Source organism: Diplotaxodon limnothrissa, linkage group LG15 (assembly GCF_057381915.1).
Source record: "Diplotaxodon limnothrissa isolate DT_005_m linkage group LG15, D_limnothrissa_male_GT1.1, whole genome shotgun sequence".
NCBI classification, from domain to species: domain Eukaryota; kingdom Metazoa; phylum Chordata; class Actinopteri; order Cichliformes; family Cichlidae; genus Diplotaxodon; species Diplotaxodon limnothrissa.
The window spans coordinates 39,736,511-39,761,321 of record NC_140610.1 but is presented as its reverse complement, the minus strand read 5'-3'; the positions used below and the strand labels follow the sequence as shown (position 1 = coordinate 39,761,321).

General features: G+C 40.3%; 1 protein-coding gene across 1 annotated transcript in view; it reads left to right on the top strand.

Annotated features, from left to right (window-relative positions):
* The first annotated feature begins 2,255 nt into the window (after positions 1-2,255).
* Positions 2,256-24,811, top strand: part of atp13a3 (ATPase 13A3) — a 43,823-nt gene continuing 21,267 nt past the window's right edge. Inside the window, exons 1-9 of the mRNA XM_085373669.1 lie at positions 2,256-2,413; positions 8,334-8,414; positions 16,418-16,504; positions 16,867-17,040; positions 22,918-23,160; positions 23,352-23,422; positions 23,668-23,751; positions 23,951-24,020; positions 24,469-24,603. Coding sequence (XP_085229795.1) covers positions 16,454-16,504; positions 16,867-17,040; positions 22,918-23,160; positions 23,352-23,422; positions 23,668-23,751; positions 23,951-24,020; positions 24,469-24,603 — 828 coding nt within the window. The 5' untranslated portion in view covers positions 2,256-2,413; positions 8,334-8,414; positions 16,418-16,453. The remainder of the gene's footprint in view (positions 2,414-8,333; positions 8,415-16,417; positions 16,505-16,866; positions 17,041-22,917; positions 23,161-23,351; positions 23,423-23,667; positions 23,752-23,950; positions 24,021-24,468; positions 24,604-24,811) is intronic.

The window sequence follows — 24,811 nt, the reverse complement described above, 5'->3', positions numbered from 1 at the left end:
TAGTTGAAGTGCACAAGTGAGGAATAAATCAGAAACTAAATCTTCACTCATGAATACATGGTTGTTACTGAATAAAGGATTATATAATCGTGGGTTGCTGAATTTCTTTGTCAAAGGAGCAACTGATTTGGTATGTGTTTTACAAATGGGGTATATGAACTTAAGTTGTGTGTTCACTGCTTTTGGCAGGAGAAAGAATTATCTAGTTTTTATGAAGCTTGGCTGAATTAGGGATTAAATATGTCAAGTTTGGATATCTTAATTTCTTTTGATCAGTTCTTTGTAAGCCCCCAAGATTTATGAAGTTGCAAAAAGCAGAAAGCATTCAACATGTGCTCAATAAACACAGTGAAATAACTATATTTGTGGCTCTCACCTGGTTTAGTGTGCGCTACTATTCATGACAATATCATGGTGAAGTTTAGTGCTAGACTAAAGTGTTAATGCTATCTTATTTTAATAAACAACACTGCCACACTGTCATATGCGAAAAACTAGGGTGGCACTAGGGGTGGCACATGCCACCCCACGCCACCCCACACTGTCATATGCAAAACTAGGGTGGCACTAGGGGTGGCACATGCCACCCCACGCCACCCCACACTGTCATATGCAAAACTAGGGTGGCACTAGGGGTGGCACATGCCACCCCACGCCACCCCACACTGTCATATGCGAAAAACTAGGGTGGCACTAGGGGTGGCACATGCCACCCCACGCCACCCCACACTGTCATATGCAAAACTAGGGTGGCACTAGGGGTGGCACATGCCACCCCACGCCACCCCACACTGTCATATGCAAAACTAGGGTGGCACATGTCACCCCACACCACCCCACACTGTCATATGCAAAACTAGGGTGGCACTTGCCACCCCATGCCACCCCTTTAGATCCGCCCCTGATCCACAGAGCCTTTATACTCTCTTCTTACTCAAAACTGACCAAAGCAAAAATACTTTAAACAATGAAAGCTGGAATAAGCAAACCTGCTCTGAAAACTATGTAGAACGTAAAACAAACAAGCAAAAAATACAACGAAAAAGGACGATGAACAGCTGACAGAGCAGATATTTGATACCCCGAATCTCGGGAAACTCTAAAACTCTTACTCTATTTAGCAATAAAGCGTTTGATGGTGTTGGGATTCAGAGATTCTTTTATTGCTACCATATAATTTGCCTTATGAAGAATGTATTAATAAAATGTTTCACAGTATCATTTATCAGTAATATCTCTTACAGGGTTTATATTGCATTGAATATGTCTGTCATCACATTGACCTTTCTATTTTTACAGGTTGAGTTCATTTTATACACAATGCATAAATGTGCTTGGTTAAGAGTTGATGTTCCATTCTAGAAGGTTTTAAGCTTCACTGGTGAGAGTGTCCAGATGATACATGTTGAGAGAAGATGAGAACATAGCAGGTTAATTGCATGCATGCTTACAATACACATATTAATCTAGTAGCAGGTTTGAGTGAAGGCCTAAGCGTCTTCTACTTCAGTTTGAGACTGGCTGCAAAAGTACTCTACTTAGGGATTAATGACGAGGGTCCATTATTAGCTCTCAGAAATGCTAAGACCTGAAGTTATTACCTTGAAAGGCAAGTAATGTAGAAAGGAGAAGTTATATGTCGGTGTAAGGTTATATGTACGTGATGAACCCTTGTCTGCACGAATTGAACTTTTGCCCGTCTGTCACCATGTATTTTTGAACTGTATTGACGTAGGTGTGATATTTTGTCCTATAAAACCAGAACCCAATGTATTCTTGTCAGAGCAACCCATTCCGTATGCTGACGGTTGGTTGTTCTCCTGTGATAATAAAACTCATCGTTTGATTGCACTTTTCCGGAGCCTCCGTCGTTTGTTGTCTGGTCTAAAGTTGATCGATCTCGCAACAATGGCTTTCGTCATCGCTTCTTCTTGAGAAACTCTAAAACATTTTCGTAAATAACCAATAAAAAATCTGTACTTCCTCCTTACACTGATATTGTGCGTACACTGTGCTGTGTTAGAGGCATCACTGACTCCTTGCTAGCCCAGCATTATTTTATTTATTTATTTATTGCGTTCAAGGCTATAGCATGAGGCAGCGTTCCCTTTGCAGCTGTTATAATATTTTCTTCTTAGGGAAAAGTGCTCGTCGCTTACTTACGTGACGTCACGCGAAAAGATGGACGTCACTTCCTGCAGTCAGACAGCCAGTTCAGGCCAGTTCATCGTTGCTGTAGTACTCGGTCTATCCCATTGAGCTGTCAACACACTGCAAGCCTCCTCTGCCGCGACAACATTTTTCTAATCAACTTAGCCCGTTTTCTCCGTCAGCGACGTTTTTCATCAGATAACAGCTACTTTCTTCTCAATATGACTCGAAGGTGATCTTCAGCGTGTCCAGGTGGTTCTGGGTGAGTGTCTTATAATGAAATATCTGTGCGGTTTTGCCTTCATCGCTGTCACCACCATCATCATCATCACCCATGTGTCTTTCGTTATCAAGCGCGGCTAAATGCTAAAAGCGGTATGGTTCTAGCTGATGCGTGTGGAGACGTCAGCCTCATCCTTCTAGCAGCACGGGTGGAGAATCACCACGGTTGCCTCTGAGATACAGTTTTCCTTTTGGCAGCGATTAAATTGGGAAAACAGCTCAACAGTGGAGGATACCTGGACGTTGTTTTTAAGCTAGTCAGGCTAACAATGCAACTTGGCTAATGTTAGCCAGCTAGCAAACATTCAATCATGTCTTCTTATCTGCCCAGACCCACCTAAGTGGATACCTGGGATTGTAGCCAGGATTGTTCCCCCGGAGTAATTTTTCCATTTTTAATACAGATCAGTTTTGCTGGACAGCATCCGGTCATATCCTTTATGATACTGACAGTACGTAGTGACAGAAAATCAAGAATTTTCACCCTTCAAGTTGTAAACATGTGCATGCCAGTTGCGCAGTTGTGATGAGCCTTTTGATCTGCAGAAGGCTTTTTTTCTTATCCAGTTATCATTTCGTTGGCATAAAAAGTAAATCTGAAGACGCTTTAAACTGTTGGGCGTACAGTTTAATCTAACACACCTGCTACATTTCATCCTCGAGTAATTTGTAGGATTGGAAAAGTTAATACACCTGCAATAACTACAGCGTATGAAAACATGCTAATAAAATAACTTTGACTAATGTTTGATAGCATTTAATCACAGGTCTTGTGAAAGGCTTCTCGTGGTAGCTGCATTGAGTAATATATATATATATATATATATATATATATATATATATATATATTTGTAAATATTTGATGTCTTTTCACTTTAACAGAGCCAGTGTTATCTTCAGTATCACTACAGTTAGTGACAATATGAACGTTGAGTTGAGTGGAGTAATATCCATTCCTCTAGATCTTCTTTCACGTGAGACCTTGAGCAATATGGGATTCAGATGTAAGATGAATTGCATTTATTCATAAAATTTGACACTATTGGTCTGTAAATAAGATAGGTCTGTTCAGCACTTAAAACTATTTTTTGTTTTAAACTGGATAAAGAAGAATTGAAGAACTAAGAAGCTAACTTGCCCTTTTACCCTTGGACTTGGCTCTTCTCTGTGAGGGAGCTTGAGGTCTTGTCGAGCTGAGCACTTGAAAGCGGTTTAAATTAAGAAGTTTGGTGCCAGTATTCCACTGTCCTTTGAGCCAGTGCCTGTAGGGCTTTTACAGGTGAGCTTGAACACATCAACCTGTGATGGAAGGCCTGCCAGTGTTAATTCAGAGCAGAGATGTCAAATATCCTGACATGGTAAAAGTCCTCTCAGCAGCCCAGCGCTGTTTGATGTGGGAGCCTCGGAGCAGTGTGATAGAGAAACGCAGCTTTCTACTGCTGGTATCACAGTTTGCCTTCAGTAAGACCAGAACACTCAAGTTCTCAGCAAAAGTGAGAATGCTTTCAATGAAAATAGGAACAACTGCAAAATTTAACAGACCAGTGCAAACCTGAGATTGCAGTGTCATGTTGATTAAGACTTTTTAAGGCTTTAGGTAGCAAAGTGAGGGCATAAAAACACCGAAAACATCTTGACAAACATGCGCTGTACGACCTTAGAGCATTGTTTATCAGGTGTTATTAGGCTTATATGGCAGAGCTTATTTGCAGATCGTGACTGTTGCTTGCTCTTATCAGCACCCGTCGGGCTCTTTCAGCATAATCAATTGTTACAAGTGATATGAGTGGAATCTAGATACAGTCTAGTAGAGTAGGTCTTCTACTAAGTTATAAGTTGCTCTTTGATGCATCTATTGGAGTATGAATGTGTGTGAATGTTAGATAAAAAGCACTTGTTGACTGAGTTGAGTAAACCATAGATAAAAGTGCTTGTATGAATCGGTGTGAATGGGTAATGAGGGAAGTTATATAAAGCACTTTGATTACTCAGAGTAGAATAGCTCTATAAAAGAACCAGTCTGTTTATTCAAGAGGCATCTTCTAATGATAATTAGATCATTGGTTATATTAAAAGAATATATAAACTTTTTTTTTTAACTTTCCTTATACCGGGTTAAAATACGTAATGCATGTTAACAGCACAGTTGTACCACTAATCCACCTTGCAGTAGCGGAGCCACGCACTTATATTGACACAGGGGAAGTTTTGGGTTTCCTAAACTGATGTTTCATAATAAGAAACAACTGCTGAAGTCGAGCTTTACTACCATTACATGGATGAAATGCTGAATGACACTTGGCTCCTTTGCTGCTGACACACTGTAGCTTTAAAAATGACCTGTAATTCTACCTTTTACTCTGTTAGCTTGTAGCATGTAATCAGAGTACCTACCGAATATACCAGACGTGGCAGTCCAGCCCTGTGACTTGGCAGACTGTGGCTACTGTTTGGGTTATTTTCCTCACTCGTTTCTCATATGAGGATAGGAAAGTGTAAAAAAGCTGTCTTGGTGTTACGACTGTGTTGAAAAAGTTAATACCTAATTGAAATTGTGTACTAGTACACACCTCTGTAAAGTGAAAAGCACAGTTTCAAACAATTTTCCTGTTAATCCAAGATCATGCGGTCAGACTTGAACTTTAGCATACTTTTGATCTTGAGGATTAAAGTTTTTCCCAGGCTTTTCCCTCTAGTATTTTCTTTCCATAGGAAAGGAAACCAAGCTCTCTGTCTTCTTTTCTTTTTTGTCTTTCACCGTCTGGAGTCATCCCTTGAAGTCCGTTTTCACCTGACACAGATGACGATGGCACATCATTTCAGCAGCTCTCTTCACAGTTTTGTGTTTTTGTTATATTTGTTTCTGCAGTAAGGTGCAAGAGTATATGATGTAAGGTGATCTCACCTTTAACTACCTTTAAACTAAGCCAGTTTTCCTAGTTTGTCTTGAGACCAGTTTTTCAAGCTCCTCGGCTGGACGTTTCTTCGAATAACATGGAGAAGTTGTAACAGTTCCTCTGTGAGTTTTAGGTTCTGTGACTTAGGTAATTCCTGACAGAATTCATGATGTTGAGATAAACAGATACCATCTTTTGCAGGACTTTTTGTCATGTATTTTTTAAAACAACTTAAGCTGTGTGTTTCTGGTTGATGTCTTGCAGCTGAATAAATTTGACATGGCTTTCTGGTGTGATTGCTGCGATTATAACCATAACTAATGTTTGGATTTCTTCAGATTCCTTACACAGCTATCATTATTAATTCTGTTGTTCATACATGGGGAGACTCCTGATCTTTCTTTAATCGCATTAAAATTGAATATGAGCACGGCAGGTATGAGATAGAAGAGTTACTGTTAACATTTTGCAACTAGTGATCAGAGTTGGTGTTACTGTGTCGTGGTTATACTGATGCCTTTATACGTGCCGATGAACACACTGAAATCATTTCAAGATTTGTATTGAATAAATGAAGCATTTAACCACTCAAATCCTTCTTATTTTCGATAAGTTTTAGCTTCAGCACTTCAGACAAATTGGATTCCACCAAAACAAGTTGAGGCGCTTGTTCCTAAATTTGGGGCTACCTCTGTAACAAAGTCTGACACCGACTTTGTCAGATGTAAAAAAATAAATAAATAGTACTCCCCATGTGATGATTACATAAATTATTCACTGAATTTACAGAAAAAGTGTTTAGATTGTTTGTTTGTTTTTATCCCAATAACAATATATATCACAAACTGATTAACTATAACCAACAAGTCAACACTTTACATCATTGTTTTTTTTCCATATCTGTGTATGTACCTAAACCCAAAGGATGCAGTAGATGCTCTATGTGCATGAATGGAACATACATTTTAGGTAAAACAAGCAAGTTAAAATTGTATTCAGTTATTTATAAACTTATGTTATGTGGTGGAGAACTTTGAAGGCTGTCTCAGGAACTCATTTTAGTCTACACAGGCGAGGAAGGGCAGGTAGTTAAAAGATTTTATTTATTTATTTTTTAAAGTGAACCCAGAAGCTATAATGATAAACAACATGACTGGCTCATGATGGGAAACATAGTTTGGCTTTAATACCCAATGAGTAGGAGGGGAAGTGATAAAGAAAGCGCATTGAGTTCAGAGTATGATGGCAACAAAACACTTTTTCCTCCAAATGCTTCCATGAATTATAGACTTATGTCATTAGGTCATGGCTCATTGTTCACTTTTTCCTTTTTGTCTTGTGTGTTGTAGAACAGGACAGAAAGGGAAAGGAGTATATGTCTACTCTCATTATTTATTTGTCTCTTTGCTAAGATAAAAATCTACAAAGTGCCCGAGCATTATGTGCAAGCAGTATTTTTTATTAAATCCCACATGCTAAGTGAATCTTTGACCGCTAATCATTTGTTATTGTTAAAAAAAGAAAAGAATGGAGAACAAGAACGGTTCTCTGGACGCTTCTTGTATGCCGTGTAAATTTTATGTAAGTGGATATACTTGCATCAAAGAATTTTGATGACATATTTTAGTGTTTTCTAACAATTTTTGTAGTTGGTACAGTAACTAAAAAATATTTCACAGAATAAAAATCCAGAAACATTGGTAGCCCACTTTGGTAGAATTTGTTTCCATACTGGCCATATGTAATGTTCCACTTGCTGACTTTAATGATTGTTTGTATATTAAAGCCATAAACTCCGCAATCAAATACATGCTGACAATATTGTGGTTATATAAGGCACTGGGCTGTGTAAAAGCTGTACAGGATCATAGATGCTTTAGGACTCAAATAGGTGTTCATGATTGAGCCTCTGAGGTTTTATAAATTTATATTAAGTGGATTTTTTTTTTCATCTTACAGAGTTTTTGCAGGAACTCGGATGATTGCAATGTTTTCTCTTGTTTGGGGAAAAAAGATCAACAGCTGCTTAATGTTTTATTTTTTCCCCAAGCAAACATTGCTTATTAATGGCAGATTGATTAGTCTAAGGCCACATTGTTGTCTCTTATTTGATTAGATAAGAGACAACAATGTGGCCTTAGGCTGGGCTCAAGCGATCTATAAATATCTGTGAAGTCATGTTGGCTCCTGGAGGCCTCACACAAGGTCCTCAGTGTTCCAGTGTGAATACTAGTTCCTCCTGTCACTCTTGTATTCAAAGCAGGAGGCATACCTTATCTGCTGAGCAATTGGCTGGTGTAATTCTAAACTTTGGAGTGAAGTGGAAACAATTTCTTATCATCTTGGCACCTGAAGTACTGAGATTCTGAAGTCCCTGGGAAGATGTAAAACTGGAACCTGTTTCATCCTCAACATTTAGTTTGGAGGCCACAACATGCTTGTATATTCTCAGTAATGAATAAATAACAAAACCAAATGAACAGTTTGTCACACAGTAAATGTTTTAATAATTTCAGGTGTAAAATAGGTCAAAAGCTTTTATTAAGATAGGTACAACATCATAATGAATAATTTAAGTTTTGAAACCCAACAGATCCATCTTATATGAACAGACTTCTTATTCCACAGTGGTGCCAGTTTAGGTTTTGGACTAAACTCACATTTAACCCATTTTTATTTATTTATTTATTTAATTCTTTAGATACTTAACTTTAAAAAAAAAAAAGAAGAAGAATTGAAGTGTTGTTGGAAAAGGTGGCAATAGGACCAAATCAAATGATCAACTACAATCAAATTCTGAAGCAATCTTTCTGTATCTTGATGAAGTGACAATTAAGGAGAAACTCTGAACAGTTTTGGCTATTTGGTAATATTGGTTTGTAAATGTGTATCCTCAGTTAACCTTCAACCTACCTAAGACTCAGAATATTTGGAAATCAATTGTAATGTAGATTGTGTGATGTAATTTTTAATGTTTTTTTTCTCTTGGATTTTTCCATCCAGGGTTCCAGGTTAGTGTGGTTAGAGAGCAAGCTAACTGTGGGGAAGAGGACCGCCTGGGGCATTTTGTCCCTGGCTCTCAAGGTAGGTGCACAGAAACCTTCAAAAAACATAATTTTGTTAAAAGACTTGTGATATACTCACTCAGTTATGTTGCTGAAATCTGCCGAGGCATGCTTTAATATTAGTCAGTTGAACATTCACGTTAAGCAGTAATTTAGTTATGTTCAACTGTTTGTGGTTTTCAATATCTAATTTATCCACATATCTGAAAAAAATCTTCATTTTAATTACCAGACAAGCAAAGTGTTAATAATTTCCCCTAGGGATCAATAAAGTATTCTGATTCTGATTAATCCCCAAGGGGTCAATTGCACAGCAAATATGATGGCCAGCTGCTGTTTTACTTCATGAATTAAGTAAAAGGAAGGCAACAACGAATACTATATTTTTCTTCTCTCTGTTATGATGCAAAATGTTCTATTGTTACGGCATTTTAGCAAACTTTTAACCATACCCAATTTTCTTATTATGTTGCAATATTTCCATACACCTTATTTATTTACTTTGTAACCATTCCTAACCTGGCAGATAGGAAAAAAAATTTGACTCGACTTTTTCTTAGCTTCAGTTAAGTTGTCACATAGTGGTACTTGAATCATAAATGGGGTCATAAGTCTGGTAAGGTTTCAACTGCTGTTGTCTGTTTGGAACCTGTAATTAGAGGTCACCACCCTCTGTTATCTGGATAGACTACGTAACAGTCTTGGTTTCAGTAACCACATAAACTTGATACTCTGTAATCCTTTTTAGCTGCAATTTATATTTGGATGTTGTGTCATGTAGGGCTGCTCGATTATGGCAAAAATGATAATCACGATTATTTTCACTGAAATTGAGATCTCGATTATTTGACGATATTTATTTAACCCTTTAAGACCTACCATAGAACCAAGTCCGCCAGAGCTTATATTATTTTTTTTACATGTTGTAGTGCCATTTTTGGGAGCATTTCAAGTTGCTATACATCAATACAACTGTTATAGCCCATATTTTAATAATATGTATGCATTAAGTCCATAGTAATTACATTAATTGCAAAAAAGTGCAATAAACTACAAAAAAATTGAAAATCGTTTTTTTTTTTTTTTTTTTTTTTTTTTTTTTACATATATTTCTACTTGGGGAAATTTAAGAGGCTTATCCCTCAAAACTTTAAATACAAAAAAGTTGCAAAAAATAGTTTCCCACCACAGGAAATTTATTTTGAGTGTCTTCATAGTTTTATTTTGGAGATACAGCAATTTTTATATACTGCAGGAAAAACAAAAAACAATCCTATGATGCAAATTTGCAAAGAAAACAGCATGTGCATCAAAATAAACTATTTCCAGCAGTGCAATTCGAGTTCCAAGCATCCCAGAAACTATTCAGAAAAGTATAGAGTCAAACATGACTTATAAAATCACCAGTATAGGCTTTTAAGACCTACAAGTAAAAAAACTACATTTTCCACGAAAATGACGTCACTTCCGGTTTCGGACAGGAAATGGCGGACATGTGATAGTTCGCGTTGACGTCTTTTTCAATGTGGGAAGTGTTACGAACAGCTGATAGGAACGGCAAAGCGTGTTTCTGGAATATTATGTTTTTGTTCCTGCAAGCGCTTTATATGCAATTTTTGCAAAGCTTTATGTGGAAGGAAACCGTGACCGAGGACAAGCTGATGGCATAAGATGTAAGTACAACTCCTCCGGTTTCATATGCAAAACAAATTATTGCGCTAGCTTACACGGTTCCGGTTCTACAGGGATTTAAAGGGTTAACAATAACAATGTATTGAATAAAGACTTTAAAAAAATAATATAAAATAGTGTGCAAATACTGGTAATAGTGCAAATGTTTGCAATATAAAAAATAAATGAAAAATGTAAACATCTACTTTTAGTGAACTTTGCAGTGTTGCTCTGTGGTGCAGCTATGCTATGACACCGTAGAAAAGTTTACACACTATGTCTACTTGATCCACGTCTGACTCCGCGAACCCATAATGTTTCCACACCACTGAAGTTTTTTTTTTTTTTTTTTTACCTCTCTTTTCAACCAACGGCAGTCACTCTCCTCTCCAAATAACTTCTGCATAGCTTTCCGAGCTTCCCTCGGGTCCTCTTAATTGTTGTGACGCGTGTTCGAAATGCAGAGAGGTGCGCTCGATTTGCCACACGGAGCAGCGCGAGAGTAAAGCACGAGGGAGGGGCTAATAATCGGCTCAGTCATTTTTAATGATCGTTGAAAGCCCAGATCGTAATCGTGATTAAAATTCGATTAATTGAGCAGCCCTAGTGTCATGTTATGTCATTGAGGTCATTTTTAACATAGTACTCTATTTTAAAATGTGTCATTTATTTGTCATTCTTCTGTTTGGGGTACAAAACAGTACCTGATTATATTTAGTCATTGATCTAAGGCTTTTGATACTCTTTATCGTGACTGTCTTATGAGGCATCTTTTTTTGGTTTTGGTGGCAAATTGTCTCAGCTGTGTTATACAAGCTGTGGGGTCTGATGGCTTACAGTCCAGCCTCATTAGTGTCAACAGAGGTGTGCCACAGGGTTCTATTGTAGTACCACTTTAATACAAAATAGTTAATGACTCAGGTGTAACCTTTAACGGTCCAAAGCATATAACACCACTCTCTGTTACCAGAGTTTTATGTACAAAAATCTTTGATTAACCTTAAATTGTTGTCAAGCTAAATGCATTAAATAGTTTTAATGCATTCCATTTCCATAAATAGTTTTATGGAAAGATTGCCAAGCATGCTTTCTGCCTATAAATCCTCCTTGATGCTAACTATTGTCGCATTAATTTCTTTTTTCCATTTATTTCAAACTTTGTCTTGGCAAATTTTCTGGGTGTCTCATGAGTATTTTTTTTCCCCACTGTATAAATCTTCACCTACACCAGATCCCAAGACTGTTTGGTCCTTGAAGAGAAGGATGTTAATACTGAAATGGGAAAAATGGCTTGTAATTATTAAGCTGTATGTGGGAGAATCTGTACAAGCTTTTAAAATAAGATGAAATGATTCCCGTTAATAAATTTAAATCCATTTGGTCCATGGTAATCACTGGAACTAATTACCTGAGCTTTTTCAAGTCAAGTCGGCTTTATTGTCACTTCAACCATATACAGTTAGTACACAGTGAAGCGAAACAACGTTCCTCCAGGACCAAGGTGGTACATGCAACATAAATTTACAACATAAATTAACAGAAAACACTAAACTAGCTAACTAAGAGGCCTAGTTAGCTGGCTAGCAGAGACAAGACAGACTGACCTAACATAAATGACAACATAAATTAACAAAATCTAACTATCTAAAGAAGACTTTTTTTTTTTTGTTAACAGACAGCAGACAACATAGTGCACGTGCAAATGTGCGAACAAGAGCAACAAAGTGACAGTGTGAGAAAAAAACACAACGTAACATAATAATAAGGTTTTGTGATGATGAGTTGAGGTAGTGGAGGAACAGTAAACATTCCTTAGTGTAGCAGCAAAAATTAGGAAGTAAAGAAGTTAGTGCAAAAAGTCCAGTAATAATATTGTGCAAAAGAGCATTTACAGGTTGGTGTGTACGATAGTTTGGTGGTGTAGGTCAGTGTGTTTGTGCTTGTGTTGATTAGTCAGTCCAGTCTCAATGTTTTGAGTAGTTGAGTTAAGCTGAGTGATTTGTGTGTGTGTGTGTGTTTATCAGTCCAGTCCCTTTAGCTTAAATGTTTCTGTAATGCAATCGGGTTGTGCTTGTGCCTTCCCAATGCATTTCTGGACAGTCATGTGGGTGCTTGTGTCCATGATGTACTTGGGTTGGCATTTCCAGTTATAGCAGAAATTTAGGAGGGAATGTTCTTGTTGTTATGCAGCCACCGCTGAGCGCTGGCTAGGGGGGCTGCTATTGAAAAATACAAGGAAGGGCTTGGTCCTAAGCAAAATATCCCGCAGTATGCCAGAGAAAAAGTCCACCCGGGTGCAGCAGGCAAGATAAGATCTGAGTGTGCGAGGCAGTGATATAGGATAATTGGGTTATACAGGGCGTTGGATGCAGTAGAAGGGTGGCCCTATTGGCACTCTGTCCTGACATATCATACCAGAACTCTCCAGTGATAATTGCTGTCAGAGAGGGTATCCTAACCATTTGCCTGACTTAATACCTCGTTGGATTTGCTTATCTTTGTGTGTACTGATGTATTTTGCTATTTAATATTCAGGCTTGTAACCTGAGTCTAACTTCAGTTAACTTTGACTCCTGTCTATACTGACCTGTATAAGGCTAGCACAGTGGAAGGTAAAGGTCAAGCACTCCTTGGTTTTTCTTGACTTGTTTTTCTTGACTTTCAGAGCTACACCTTCAGTTACTCCACACCCCACCAGTGGTGCCTGATGTAATCAGAGAAGCTGGATTCTCTGATTTCTCCGATTTCTTTTTTACTTTCTCTTGTCTTTTGTGTAATGTAGAAATGGTCAAATGCGGCACTGTTTTAATGTCTGGGCCTTACTTCTTGAAACATTAATTTGCATCTTTGTGTGCCATGTTTCCCCAAGTAGCCCCATTTAGCCCCTCTGGAGTGAACCTGATCAACTGTCTGTAATATTACTTAGTGACGGTTTGCTGGGGTTTTAAGTAAAAAGTGAAACTGTCTATAGCCTAACTTGTGTTTACAAGCACCTTAGGAATCATTTGACAAAGATTGTTCAGTGGATAATACAGCAAAATTCACATGCACGTCCAAACACACTGGCAATTTTCCTTCTGTACGGGATGTGTAGTCCTCTTGGGAATTGAGAGAGGAATGGAGCAACAAGTTTGATATGGACTGGAGTAATGCATGAGTTTGATGAGTCATTCAGACTGTGTGGGTGTATTGACTTAAGAGATAGTCTCAGGTGTACTAAGGTTGAGCAGCTTTTTGGGAAGTGCTGTTCATTGCTGCTGGGCCATGTTTTGTGTGCTACAGTCTACATCTGAATTTGTAATTTGCTAAAATCTCTTTAACCCAATGTAAATGCTGCACGACTGTATGTGGACAGAGATAGGAAAAACAAAACGGTTCACTAATGTATCCATAGACATGTTCTTAACTTTATGTCCATAATGTTTTAATTTATATTTTATTCCAATTTTATCCTTACCAAGTGAAATTAGTTAATGGGAACTATTCTAAACTGACTGGCACATGCCTGCAGTTTACAATTGGCATACGGCGATGCTTTCATTTACATTTGTCTAAAGTGTATTCTGCCACAAAGTGATTCATAATAAGAGAGAGCCACAGAAATAAAGACAGTATTGTTTGAAGTGGCAGCCAGAAAAGAATAGAATAGAATAGAATTCAACTTTATTGTCATTGCACATGTCACAGGTACAGGGCAACGACATGTAGTTTGCATCCATCCAGAAGTGCTTTAGCCATGATATAGATATATTACAATATATATTAGCAATAATATAGATATGTAAGTATATTACAGAAATGGGTCTATTATGGTATGTTATAATGTACACGGTATGAAGTATGTTATGAATATGCTATAACTATAAGTATGTACAGGCTGTTGTGAGTACAAGCTATGAATAGGATATATATATGAAAAAAACTATACAGAATATGAAATAATGAACTTTACAGAAATATGAGATATACACTTATACAGAAATGGGAACTATGCAAGTTGCGAACAGTTATAGAATTAAAAATTATCGTATGATTATTTACACAGAACTATACAGTAGTGCAGTTAAGAGGCTATATAAAGTGCTAGTGGTTGTGAGTGGTGGTTCAGTCCATGTTATTATTGTGTGTTTGAGGGTACAGTTGTCCTGTGTGTGTGTGTGTGTGTGTGTGTGTGTGTGTGTGTGGTTGTGTGTGTGTGTGTGGTTGTGTGTGTGTATGTCCAGTCCGTGAGTTTAATGTGGGTCAGATGTCAGGAGGCAGAGTTCAGGAGTCTGACAGCTGTGGGGAAGAAGCTGTTCCGGTACCTGGTGGTCTTAGTCCGGAGGCTCCTGTAGCGCCTCCCAGAGGGCAGGAGGGTGAAGAGTCCATGTGATGGGTGACTGGGGTCTTTGATGATTTTCCCAGCCCTTTTCAGACACCGCTTCCTGTAGATGTCCTTTATGACAGGAAGTGGTGCTCTGGCAATGCGCTGGGCAGTTTTCACGACCCTCTGCAACGCCTTCCGGTCCGAGGCAGAGCAGTTCCCGTACCAGACTGTTATACAGTTGGTCAGGATGCTCTCGATGGTGCAGCAATAGAAGTTCACCAGGATGTCTGAGGACAGGTGGTTCTTCCTCAGAGTCCTCAAGAAGAAGAGGCGCTGGTGAGCCTTCTTGACCAGCTTGGAGCAGTTGGTCGTCCAGGTGAGATCCTCGGAGATGTGGACTCCCAGGAACTTGAAGCTGCTCACACGCTCCACAGCCGTCCCCTTAATGTGGATGGGTGGATGTGGGTCAGCATTCCTCCTGTAGTCCACGATGAGCTCCTTGGTCTTCTCGGTGTTAAGCAGCAGGTTGTTTCTGTCGCACCACTCAGCCAGACGATCCACCTCCTCCCTGTAGGCGGCCTCATCGTTGTCACTGATGAGGCCAATCACCGTGGTGTCATCTGCAAACTTAATGATGGTGTTGGAACCATTGGCAGGTCTGCAGTCGTGGGTGAAGAGGGAGGTGGGGGGTGAGGATTTGTCACTTCAAACTTTATTGGGGGGAAAAAAATCCACAAGTGAGATTTCTTTCAAGAAATCTAAAAATTAAATATATAGCATGCTCGCAGGGTTAGCAAGTATAACATGTGTATGATATGCTAGCTAAAAATATATATTCTATAGATTATATGTGTGACTATATGTGTTATAGATTAAAACCCTCCTGTAGTTGCCGTTACTTCCACTGGTCCAAACCTCTTTGGCTTAAAGTGCATACTTTGAGTGCTGGTAAATGTTTTTTTGATCTTGTGAATGATGCAGAAAATCAGCTTCCTTCCTAAGCAATATCCGACCTGCCACGTGGAGCTTAAATACAAAATCCCTGGTCACTTCAGTCAAGAAGATTGCGTTAAGAATATTGATTAAAAAGACAGAAACTTGCTTTCCAAAGTTGTAATTTGCTTTTGACATTTGTCTTTGACATTTGACATTGTTAAGCACTTTACAGGGCTTTGATTAATCAGTCTTTAATTTAAACAAATAATGTGGTGTTATCTTGTGACTTGTTCCGACACTGTGCTGTTGAGCTCTCGGTTTCAAAGCCTGCTGTGAAGCTTAAGCTGGGCAGAGACTGTGTGATTTTTTTTCAGTCGCGCGATTCAGCTCCTGCTCAAACTGTACGATTGACTCGCAGGGGTTAGAAGTTCATAGGTCACGATGCAGGGTCTCACACTATACGGCCCGATGCTCTGATGCGACCCGAGTGCTCACACTGTGCGTCCATAAAATGAAGGTTATAACAGAAATTCTGTCGCTCGCTCTCCCTCTCTGTCTTTCACACACAGACACGCACACCACCGCCATCAACTTTGCTAAATTGCTAAAAACATTGATCAGGCAGCTGTGATTGAGCAGCAGTGTAGATCCAACTATTTTCACGGTTGTTGTGGTCGTGATAATTTTGTGAGGCCACATCGAAAAGGCTCGGATCAGCTTACCATAGTTCTACAAGTTGTGCCTCCGTCGCTTGTGTCCAGATCACACGCTACACTGCCGTGCTGCGCCGTCTTTTTCGCTGACATTTGTGTTTGCGCGTGCGCAGTGTGAGAAACTGCGGTGACACCCTCACGACGGTCGCGAGGATTTCAAACGACCAAGCGATTGATGATCGGGAGCTGGTCGTGAGGTGTTAATCGCGTCTCGTTACCCCACGTATACTACACGATGCACGACGCACGATGAAGGCCAAAATCGGGCCGATCGCCAAAACGGTCGCACGACTCAAAAATCGGCTCAAAATGGGCCAAAAAATCGCACAGTGTAAGCCCAGCATTAAATGTTTCCCGCACTGTTCACCGTTGACATTTTGTCTGATCTGTTTGCAGTGACTAAGGAAGGGGCTTGGCAAACTGTTCTGCAGCATGGAGAAGGAAGACCTCAAGATTGTCAACAAGGGGGAAGAGGAGGAGATGGTATTTTTCATTTCACATATACGCATATTGAAAAAATACCAGAATTGACGTGATCCTGAAGGATCCAGAATCTAATGTGCCCATCAGTGACTTCTTGATGGCTTGCAATTTCTTCTCACTGCTTACTGAGTGTTTCCCTAATGGTACCATAACCACCCTGGCTGTGAAACTGGAGTCTGTTCCCAGCCTGAACCCCAGTGAGCTCACGCTGCTCGACCCCACCTGCGGTCCAGTCTACAGTGATGACCGCTATGCTTACTTTGTCTTCACTGCTAACTCCTGTGGGACTACCAGAAAGTTACATACTGTGTTACCTAACGTGCCATACTGTGCTCCTGTTTTCTCTTTTTTTTTTTGTTAAGGAGCTGCAGGGCTACCGTCTGTGTCGTTGGCGGCTGGCCCTGGTGGGCCTCGGGGTGCTGTGTACAGGGGGCTTCCTTCTCCTGGTGCTCTACTGGATGCCAGAATGGTGCGTCAAGTCCACCTGCACTCGTACCACAGCCCGTGAGGCCAAAGTGGTGTTGCTGCGCTCCACGGTAGGTAGCAAGTAAAGCAGCAGTGAGTCATTATTATTCAAAAAAGAGAAAAATTATTTACTTAGAAAATAAGTTTTTCTATTTTTTTCTCTCTTTCTTCGTATTAAATGGGTTTTTAATATTTGGTTGGAAAAAATCTAATCAAGAAATTGTGAAAGGAAGTGGTGGATTTTAGAGATTAAACATTTTATCAACAAACTAATCAAAACATATTAAAACAATTTTGGCTTCTTTTTTATTTATTATTTGGTGTTGCCAATTCATGAAAAAAATGGTAAAGACGTAATTAGAAGTAACTATTTTGAAGACTAGTAAATAATAATAATAATAATTAACATTTAATTTTAATATGTGCAAACACAGTTGTGGGCTTTTTCTTTGTTGTTTTTTTTGTTGATTTCTGTATGTCTACATTATTATTAGGGCCCGAGCACTAAAAGTGCGAAGGCCCTTTTGTATCTGCTCCGTTTCTTCTTCTTCTTATTATTATTATTCAGGCAAAACAAGGGCCTTTTTGAGGGCCTAAACATGCTCAAAAACTCATGAAATTTTGCACACATGCCAGGTCTGGTGAAAAATTTTGTATTTTAATGGTTTTACATATGAGCACTGGGAAATGGCTCTACAGCGCCACCTATGCCTTGTTAAATGCAGCCCTACGACCACATCATTTCAGCTACATGTATGAAATTTGACACACCTGTGTTACCATGCCAAGACGAACAAAAAAAGTCTGTGGGCACATTGACGCAAACCCAACAGGAAGTCCGGCATTTGGACGTGAAGGTGACATTTTGGCTCTAATTTTTCCATTTCCATGCCTCGAACTTTTTCGAACTCCTCCTTGGGATTTGGTCGTATAAGCTTCATCTTTGGTCAGTGTCAACTACACACCTGGGCCATGTTAAATTGTGGAGCTTTTGAATTTTCGTGATACGGTGAGGCCGTGGCGCCACGGCGAATTTCGATGACTCGCCATGAAAATCTTATAGCCTCTCATTCTGTCATACATTGTCCGATCTGGACCAAAGAGCACACATATGAGCCTCCACCCCTGAACATATTTCAACTGCCACATTTGACATCAAGGACAGCGCCACCTAGTGGGAACAGGAAATGTCATGTTTTACACTTTGGGGTACAGTATTGTGATGGGTGACATCTGCAGCCTCAAATTTCTCCTGGAAAGCCTTAAGGAGTTGGTCTTGGGTTACAGTGAAAACTGTGAGTTTTCGTGAAAGGGTGTGACCCCGAGAGCATGGCGAACTTTGATGTCTCACCACGAAGAAACAAATTAGTATAACTCAATGAAATCCAGTCTGATCAGTACCAGACATGATGTCATACCTGCCCTGAATAGATTGATATTCCCATTAGGGCTGCTCGATTATGGCAAAAATGATAATCACGATTATTTTCACTGAAATTGAGATCTCGATTATTTGACGATATTTATTTAACCCTTTAAGACCTACTATAGAACCAAGTCCACCAGAGCTTATATTATTTTTATTTATTTTTTTTACATGCTGTAGTGCCATTTGTGGGAGCATTTCAAGTTGCTATACATCAATACAACTGTTATAGCCCATATTTTAATAATATGTATGCATTAAGTCCATAGTAATTACATAAATTGCAAAAAAGTGCAATAAACTACAAAAAAAATTGAAAATTGCTTTTGTTTTGTTTACATATATTTCTACTTGGAGAAATTTAAGAGGTTTATCCCTCAAAACTTTAAATACAATAAAGTTGCAAAAAATAGTTTCCCACCACAGGAAATTTATTTTGAGTGTCTTCATAGTTTTATTTTGGAGATACAGCAATTTTTATATACTGCAGGAAAAACAAAAAACAATCCTATGATGCAAATTTGCAAAGAAAACAGCATGTGCATCATTTCACTGTGGGAAGTGTTACGAACAGCTGATAGGAACGGCAAAGCGTGTTTCTGGAATATTATGCTTTTGTTCCTGCAAGCGCTTTTTATGCAGTTTTTGCAAAGCTATATGTGGAACGAAACCGTGACCGAGGACAAGCTGATGGCATAAGATGTAAGTACAGCTCCTCCGGTTTCATATGCAAAACAAATTATTGCGCTAGCTTACACGGTTCAGGTTCTACAGGGATTTAAAAATAGTTACGCAAAACGGAGCGTGCTGCTCTGACCGGCTTTAAAGGGTTAACAATGACTTTAAAAAAATAATATAAAATAGTGTGCAACACCACTGAAGTTTTTTTTTTTAAACTCTCTTTTCAACCAACGGCAGTCACTCTCCAAATAACTTCTGCTTAGCTTTCCGAGCTTCCCTCGGGTCCTCTTAATCAGCGGTCTCCAACCTTTTTTGCGCCACGGACCGGTTTATGCCCGACAATATTTTCACGGACCGGCCTTTAAGGTGTCGCGGATAAATTAGGGAGGGGCTAATAATCGGCTCAGTCATTTTTAATGATCGTTGAAAGCCCAGATCGTAATCGTGATTAAAATTCGATTAATTGAGCAGCCCTAATTCCCATTGTCAGGAATACGCAGCGCGCCACCTAGTGGCAACAGGAAATGTCATGTGTACTTTGTTGTACTGATTTTCACAGGTTCATCGTGGACACCTCAAAAGCGGTGAATATCACCATCAGTCCCTCATGATGCTTCAGTGCGAAAACTGTGACTTTAAACTCAACGGCGCACCCTGGTGGCAGCGCGGTTCACCATTAACAATGAAGTGGCTTTTGAGGGGCTTGGAAAGTTTAAAAAGTCTTGAAATTTGGCCCACACCTCCAATGTGATGAATGCTTTGTTATGTGATCACTTTCCTTGAATAGCGCAAAATGGCTCCACAGCACCCCCTACAAAATTTCAAATCATCAGCCCCTGCTCTGTGTTTTATCTATGAGTCTGAAACCTGATAAGCTTGTAGAAGATATCAAGATGTAAAAAAAAGTCTCTTGGAGCAATATCCCAAATCCAACAGAAAGTCAACCATTTTAAGAACTCTCTGCCTGGGAGGGATGTGAGGTGGGCAAATGAACTGAATCATTTCTTCAACAGATTTGATTCAGCCATGAGGCAGTCTGCAACATCGGCTGCAGACTCACCCACCCCCACTGCTGCTGTTCCACCTCAGACACTTCACACCTCCTCTATTCACCCTGCTCACTCCTCCCCACCCCCAACAACAGCATCCAATACACACTCAACACAAGGCTCCAGCCTGTCTCTCTCAACCACCCAGGTTAGGAGGGAACTGAGGAGGATTAATGGCAAGAAGGCAGCGGGTCCAGATGGCATCAGCTCGAGGGTCGTCAGGTCCTGCGCGGACCAACTGTGTGGGGTGATGGAGCACCTCTTCAACCTGAGCCTGAGGTTGGGAAGAGTCCCACAGCTCTGGAAAACCTCCTGTGTTGTACCAGTGCCAAAGACTTCACGCCCCAAGGACCTCAACAGCTACAGGCCGGTGGCTCTGACATCCCACCTGATGAAGACCCTGGAGCGGTTGGTCCTGGCTCAGCTTCGGCGCCTAATAAGCTCATCACTGGACCCACTTCAGTTTGCCTACCAGCCTGGCATTGGAGCGGATGATGCCGTCATTCACCTCCTACATCGTTCCCTCGCTCACCTGGAGACCGCTGGAAGCACTGTGAGAATCATGTTCTTTGATTTCTCCAGTGCCTTCAACACCATTCTTCCCTCGGTTCTAAAGGACAAGCTGGTGAACTCTGGAGTGGACCATCACCTCACTACCTGGATCCTGGACTACCTCACCGACCGACCACAGTATGTGAGGACTCAGGGCTGTGTGTCGGACAGGGTCGTCTGCAGTACGGGGGCCCCACAGGGAACGGTTCTGGCTCCGTTCCTCTTCACCATCTACACTGCAGACTTCTCCCACAATTCCACCCAGTGCTTCCTGCAGAAGTTCTCTGATGACTCTGCAATAGTCGGCCTCATCACTGATGGGGACGACAAGGAGTACAGAGGTCTGACCCAAGACTTTGTGGACTGGTGCCAGCTGAACTACCTCCAGATCAACGCCAGTAAAACCAAGGAACTGGTGGTAGACTTCCGCAGGCACAAGCATTCTCCACTGCAACCACTGAACATCCAAGGTATGGACATTGAGGCTGTGGACAGCTACAGGTACCTTGGTGTTCATCTGAACAATAGACTGGACTGGACTCATAACTCAGACGCCCTCTACAGGAAAGGGCAGAGCAGGCTGTACCTGCTGCGGAGACTCAGGTCGTTTGGAGTGGAGGGCCCACTCCTGAAGACCTTCTATGACTCTGTTGTGGCTTCTGCTATCTTTTATGGCGTGGTCTGCTGGGGCGGCAGCATCTCTGCTGGGGACAGGAAGAGACTGAACAGGGTGATCCGAAGGGCCAGCTCTGTTCTAGGATGCCCTCTGGACCCAGTGGAGGTGGTGAGTGACAGGAGAATGGCGGCTAAGCTGTCATCCCTGTTGGACAACGTCTCCCACCCCATGCAGCAGACTGTGACAGCACTGAGCAGCTCCTTCAGTGGGAGACTGCGGCACCCACGGTGTGGGACGGAGAGATTTCGCAGGTCTTTCCTCCCCACTGCTGTCAGACTCCATAATAAAGACTTTAACTGATCAAGCACACACATCCATACATATGCAATAATACTAAGTGCAATAATCCTTTCTGTCATCGTTGTATTTTTACTCAGTTGTATATAGTATTTGTATTTGTATTCTATTTTTATCTTATTGTATATTTATTTTATTTTATTCTACTGTATATAGTATTTTATTTTATTCTATTCTGTACAGTTGTGTACTGTATTTATTCTTATTGTATTCTAATTTTTGCCTCATAACTTTTGCACTGTCCACTTCCTGCTGTGACAAAACAAATTTCCCACGTGTGGGACTAATAAAGGTTATCTTATCTTATCTTATCTTATCTTATCTTAATTTTCGCGACATTTTCCCCTCTTTTCAGGCTCCGTACTTTGACGAACTCCTCCAAAGATTTTCATCAGATTGACGTGATCTGCAGTGCGTGGAATCTGAAGACCTTCGTGATGTTAAATTGCGAAGCTTTTTACGTTGAGGGAAACGGGGTGGTCATGGCGGCACGTAGAGTTTCAAACACTCGCCAAAAAGCAGTAATCTGCTGTCACTCAAAAACACAATGTCCAATCTCACACAAAGGTCGCAGGCATGATGAGACTCGAGCTCAGAAATAGTTGTTGTTATGCCATTTGTCAGTAATGTTTAGAGCGCCACCTAGTGGGACGACTATAATCATGATCGAATGAGATGAAATGTTAGCTGGGCAGGGATAGCTCAGTAGGTAGAGTGGTGGCCCCATGATCGGAAGGTCGGTGGTTCGACTCCACTGAACGCTACCCTGAGGTACCCCTGAGCAAGGTACCGTCCCTACACACTGCTTCCCGGGCGCTGCATTGGTGGCTGCCCACTGCTTCACTGGGTGAATGGGTTAAATGCAGAGGAACTATTTCCCTACGGGGACTAACATGCACACTTTACTTTACTGGTGGTTAAATGCATGAATTCCATCAATTTGACATCAGATCGGACGTGCTGGTTGTAGGTGTTGGGCGTGGCTCGACGTGCCGGGGTGCGAGGGCCCTCATAACGCTGCTTGCAGCTTTAATTATTATTATTATTATTATTTTAGTAAAAAATTTCACATCTGTATTTTTCCGTTATATTAATGGAAATATAGTTATGAGCTCTCACCCCACTTCCCAGTGACTAAAAATGGAGACTGACATATAGAATAATGTTGTTCCTCCTCATAAACGTTGCACTTAATAGGGGGAAATTTGTTGTTACTTAATGAAGCTTCTCAGAAATTCACTAGATTAACTTTGTTTGGGTGGTTTAGGATGAGTTCCGGCGCTGGTTCCTGGCCAGGGTGCGAGTGATGCTTGCCCCAGGGAGAAACCCCTTCCACAGCCTGGAGACCCAGACCACCTCCCCCTCCTCCCCTTCCTCTCCTTCCTCCCTCTCCTACCCCTTCTCCTCCTCTGCTTCCCCACCTCAGGCCAACGGACACACCATTCATCCCTCCGATGGCAGCCCTGCTCAGGAGCTCATCAGAAAATTTGCAGACTACCAGCCCACGCAGGTAGGCACAACACTTGTCTCAACATAAATCTGTAGTATAAACTGGAAATGCACTAAGCACATAAATGAATGTGACTGTCGTTTTTCAAAGTTCATAGAAGGGTTGTTTTATGGACAACAATACAAATATGATTACTTTTGCCAAATAATTCTGTCTCTTATTTTGGTCCCTTTGCTCTTTTTTCCCCTCAGATTCGCTACTTTACCTTTCATAGCACAAAGTATTATTGGAACGACGAGAAGCAGAACTTTGAGGTTTTAACGTAAGCATTCTTTTATAACTATATAACTTTCAATTTTCACTGCAGAATCCTCTTAAGTAAACTCTTCAAAGGTTGCACACAGCAGTAATGACAAGTAAATATATGACTCTTGCTCTGTATGTTGACTAACAAAAAAAACTTGAGGGGGAGAAGATTTTCATTTTATAGCAACTTGCATGCTTGTTTTGCTTTTGCTGTTGCGGTTATGTGGAATTAAAGTATCTCCTCCAATGTTCCTATTACAGTGGCCTGGAGGATCTGCAGGTCAGCTGCTCCACCCTCCACTCGGAGCACAGCACAGGCCTGACTATGAACCAGCAGGAGTACAGGTAACATTCAATCAAAAGACAAAGTCACTCAAGTTTGTACGGCACTGTAGGTGCAAGGAGTTGTTGTTGTTCAGTTGTTGGGGTTAAAAACTATAAGCCCTGATATTGTAACTGGAGTTAATGAACAGTGGAGGAGGAATATCCACAGTCTCTGGTATTTACACACAAACTAAATACAATTTTTCTTCCTGTCTTTTAGGAGACTGTTCTTCGGAGTGAATGAAATTGTAGTGAAAGTGCCTTCTGTTTTCAAGCTGCTTATCAAAGAGGTAAAAGCAAAGTTTGAGTTTCTGTATGCAGCATGAATGTGTGTGAGACATCTTTTCATCTTGTGGGTTTATTGACACCTTGCACCAAATATTAGTGAATTAGTTTATTGTGTGGCACACGTATAATAATTTGAGAACAGAAATCCTTTTCTTCTGTCAGAACAGAGTCGTGCTTATGTACTGCTGTCTTGCTACTTTTTCATGTTAATGCGATTAGCTGAAGTAGGTTGTTAATCATTTCAGTGCATTATGAATGAAACTGTGTTTAAAATTTTTCTTTTCTTTTTTTTTATATTTAAGGAAATTGTACTGGTTCAACATTTTCAAATATTTCTGTTTTCTTGTGATTTCTGGATCTTTCTCCGTTTTTCTCTCTTTGTTTTGTTTTGTTTTATTTTATTTGACCTCTTTGCTTGCCATACCGATTCCTCTCTAAATCCTTCTGCAGGTCCTCAACCCTTTCTACATCTTCCAACTCTTCAGTGTGATCCTGTGGAGTGCCGATGAGTATTACTACTATGCTGCGGCCATTGTTTTAATGTCGGTCATATCCATAGCTACCTCTTTGTACACCATCAAAAAGGTGAGCTCTACAACATCATGAGATTGAATTGAACTCGTATTTCTGTCAGGAGCAATTTAAAGTCAGTGGGTTGAAAATTAGTTCACTTTGTTTTTCTGTAATACTTAGATTTTGTTTAATGAAACTAAATTTTAGCACAGAGCTCTATTAATACAGAATTAATCAGCAAATGTGTGAAAGAAGAAACAGGTTGATTCTTTTTTTCTAA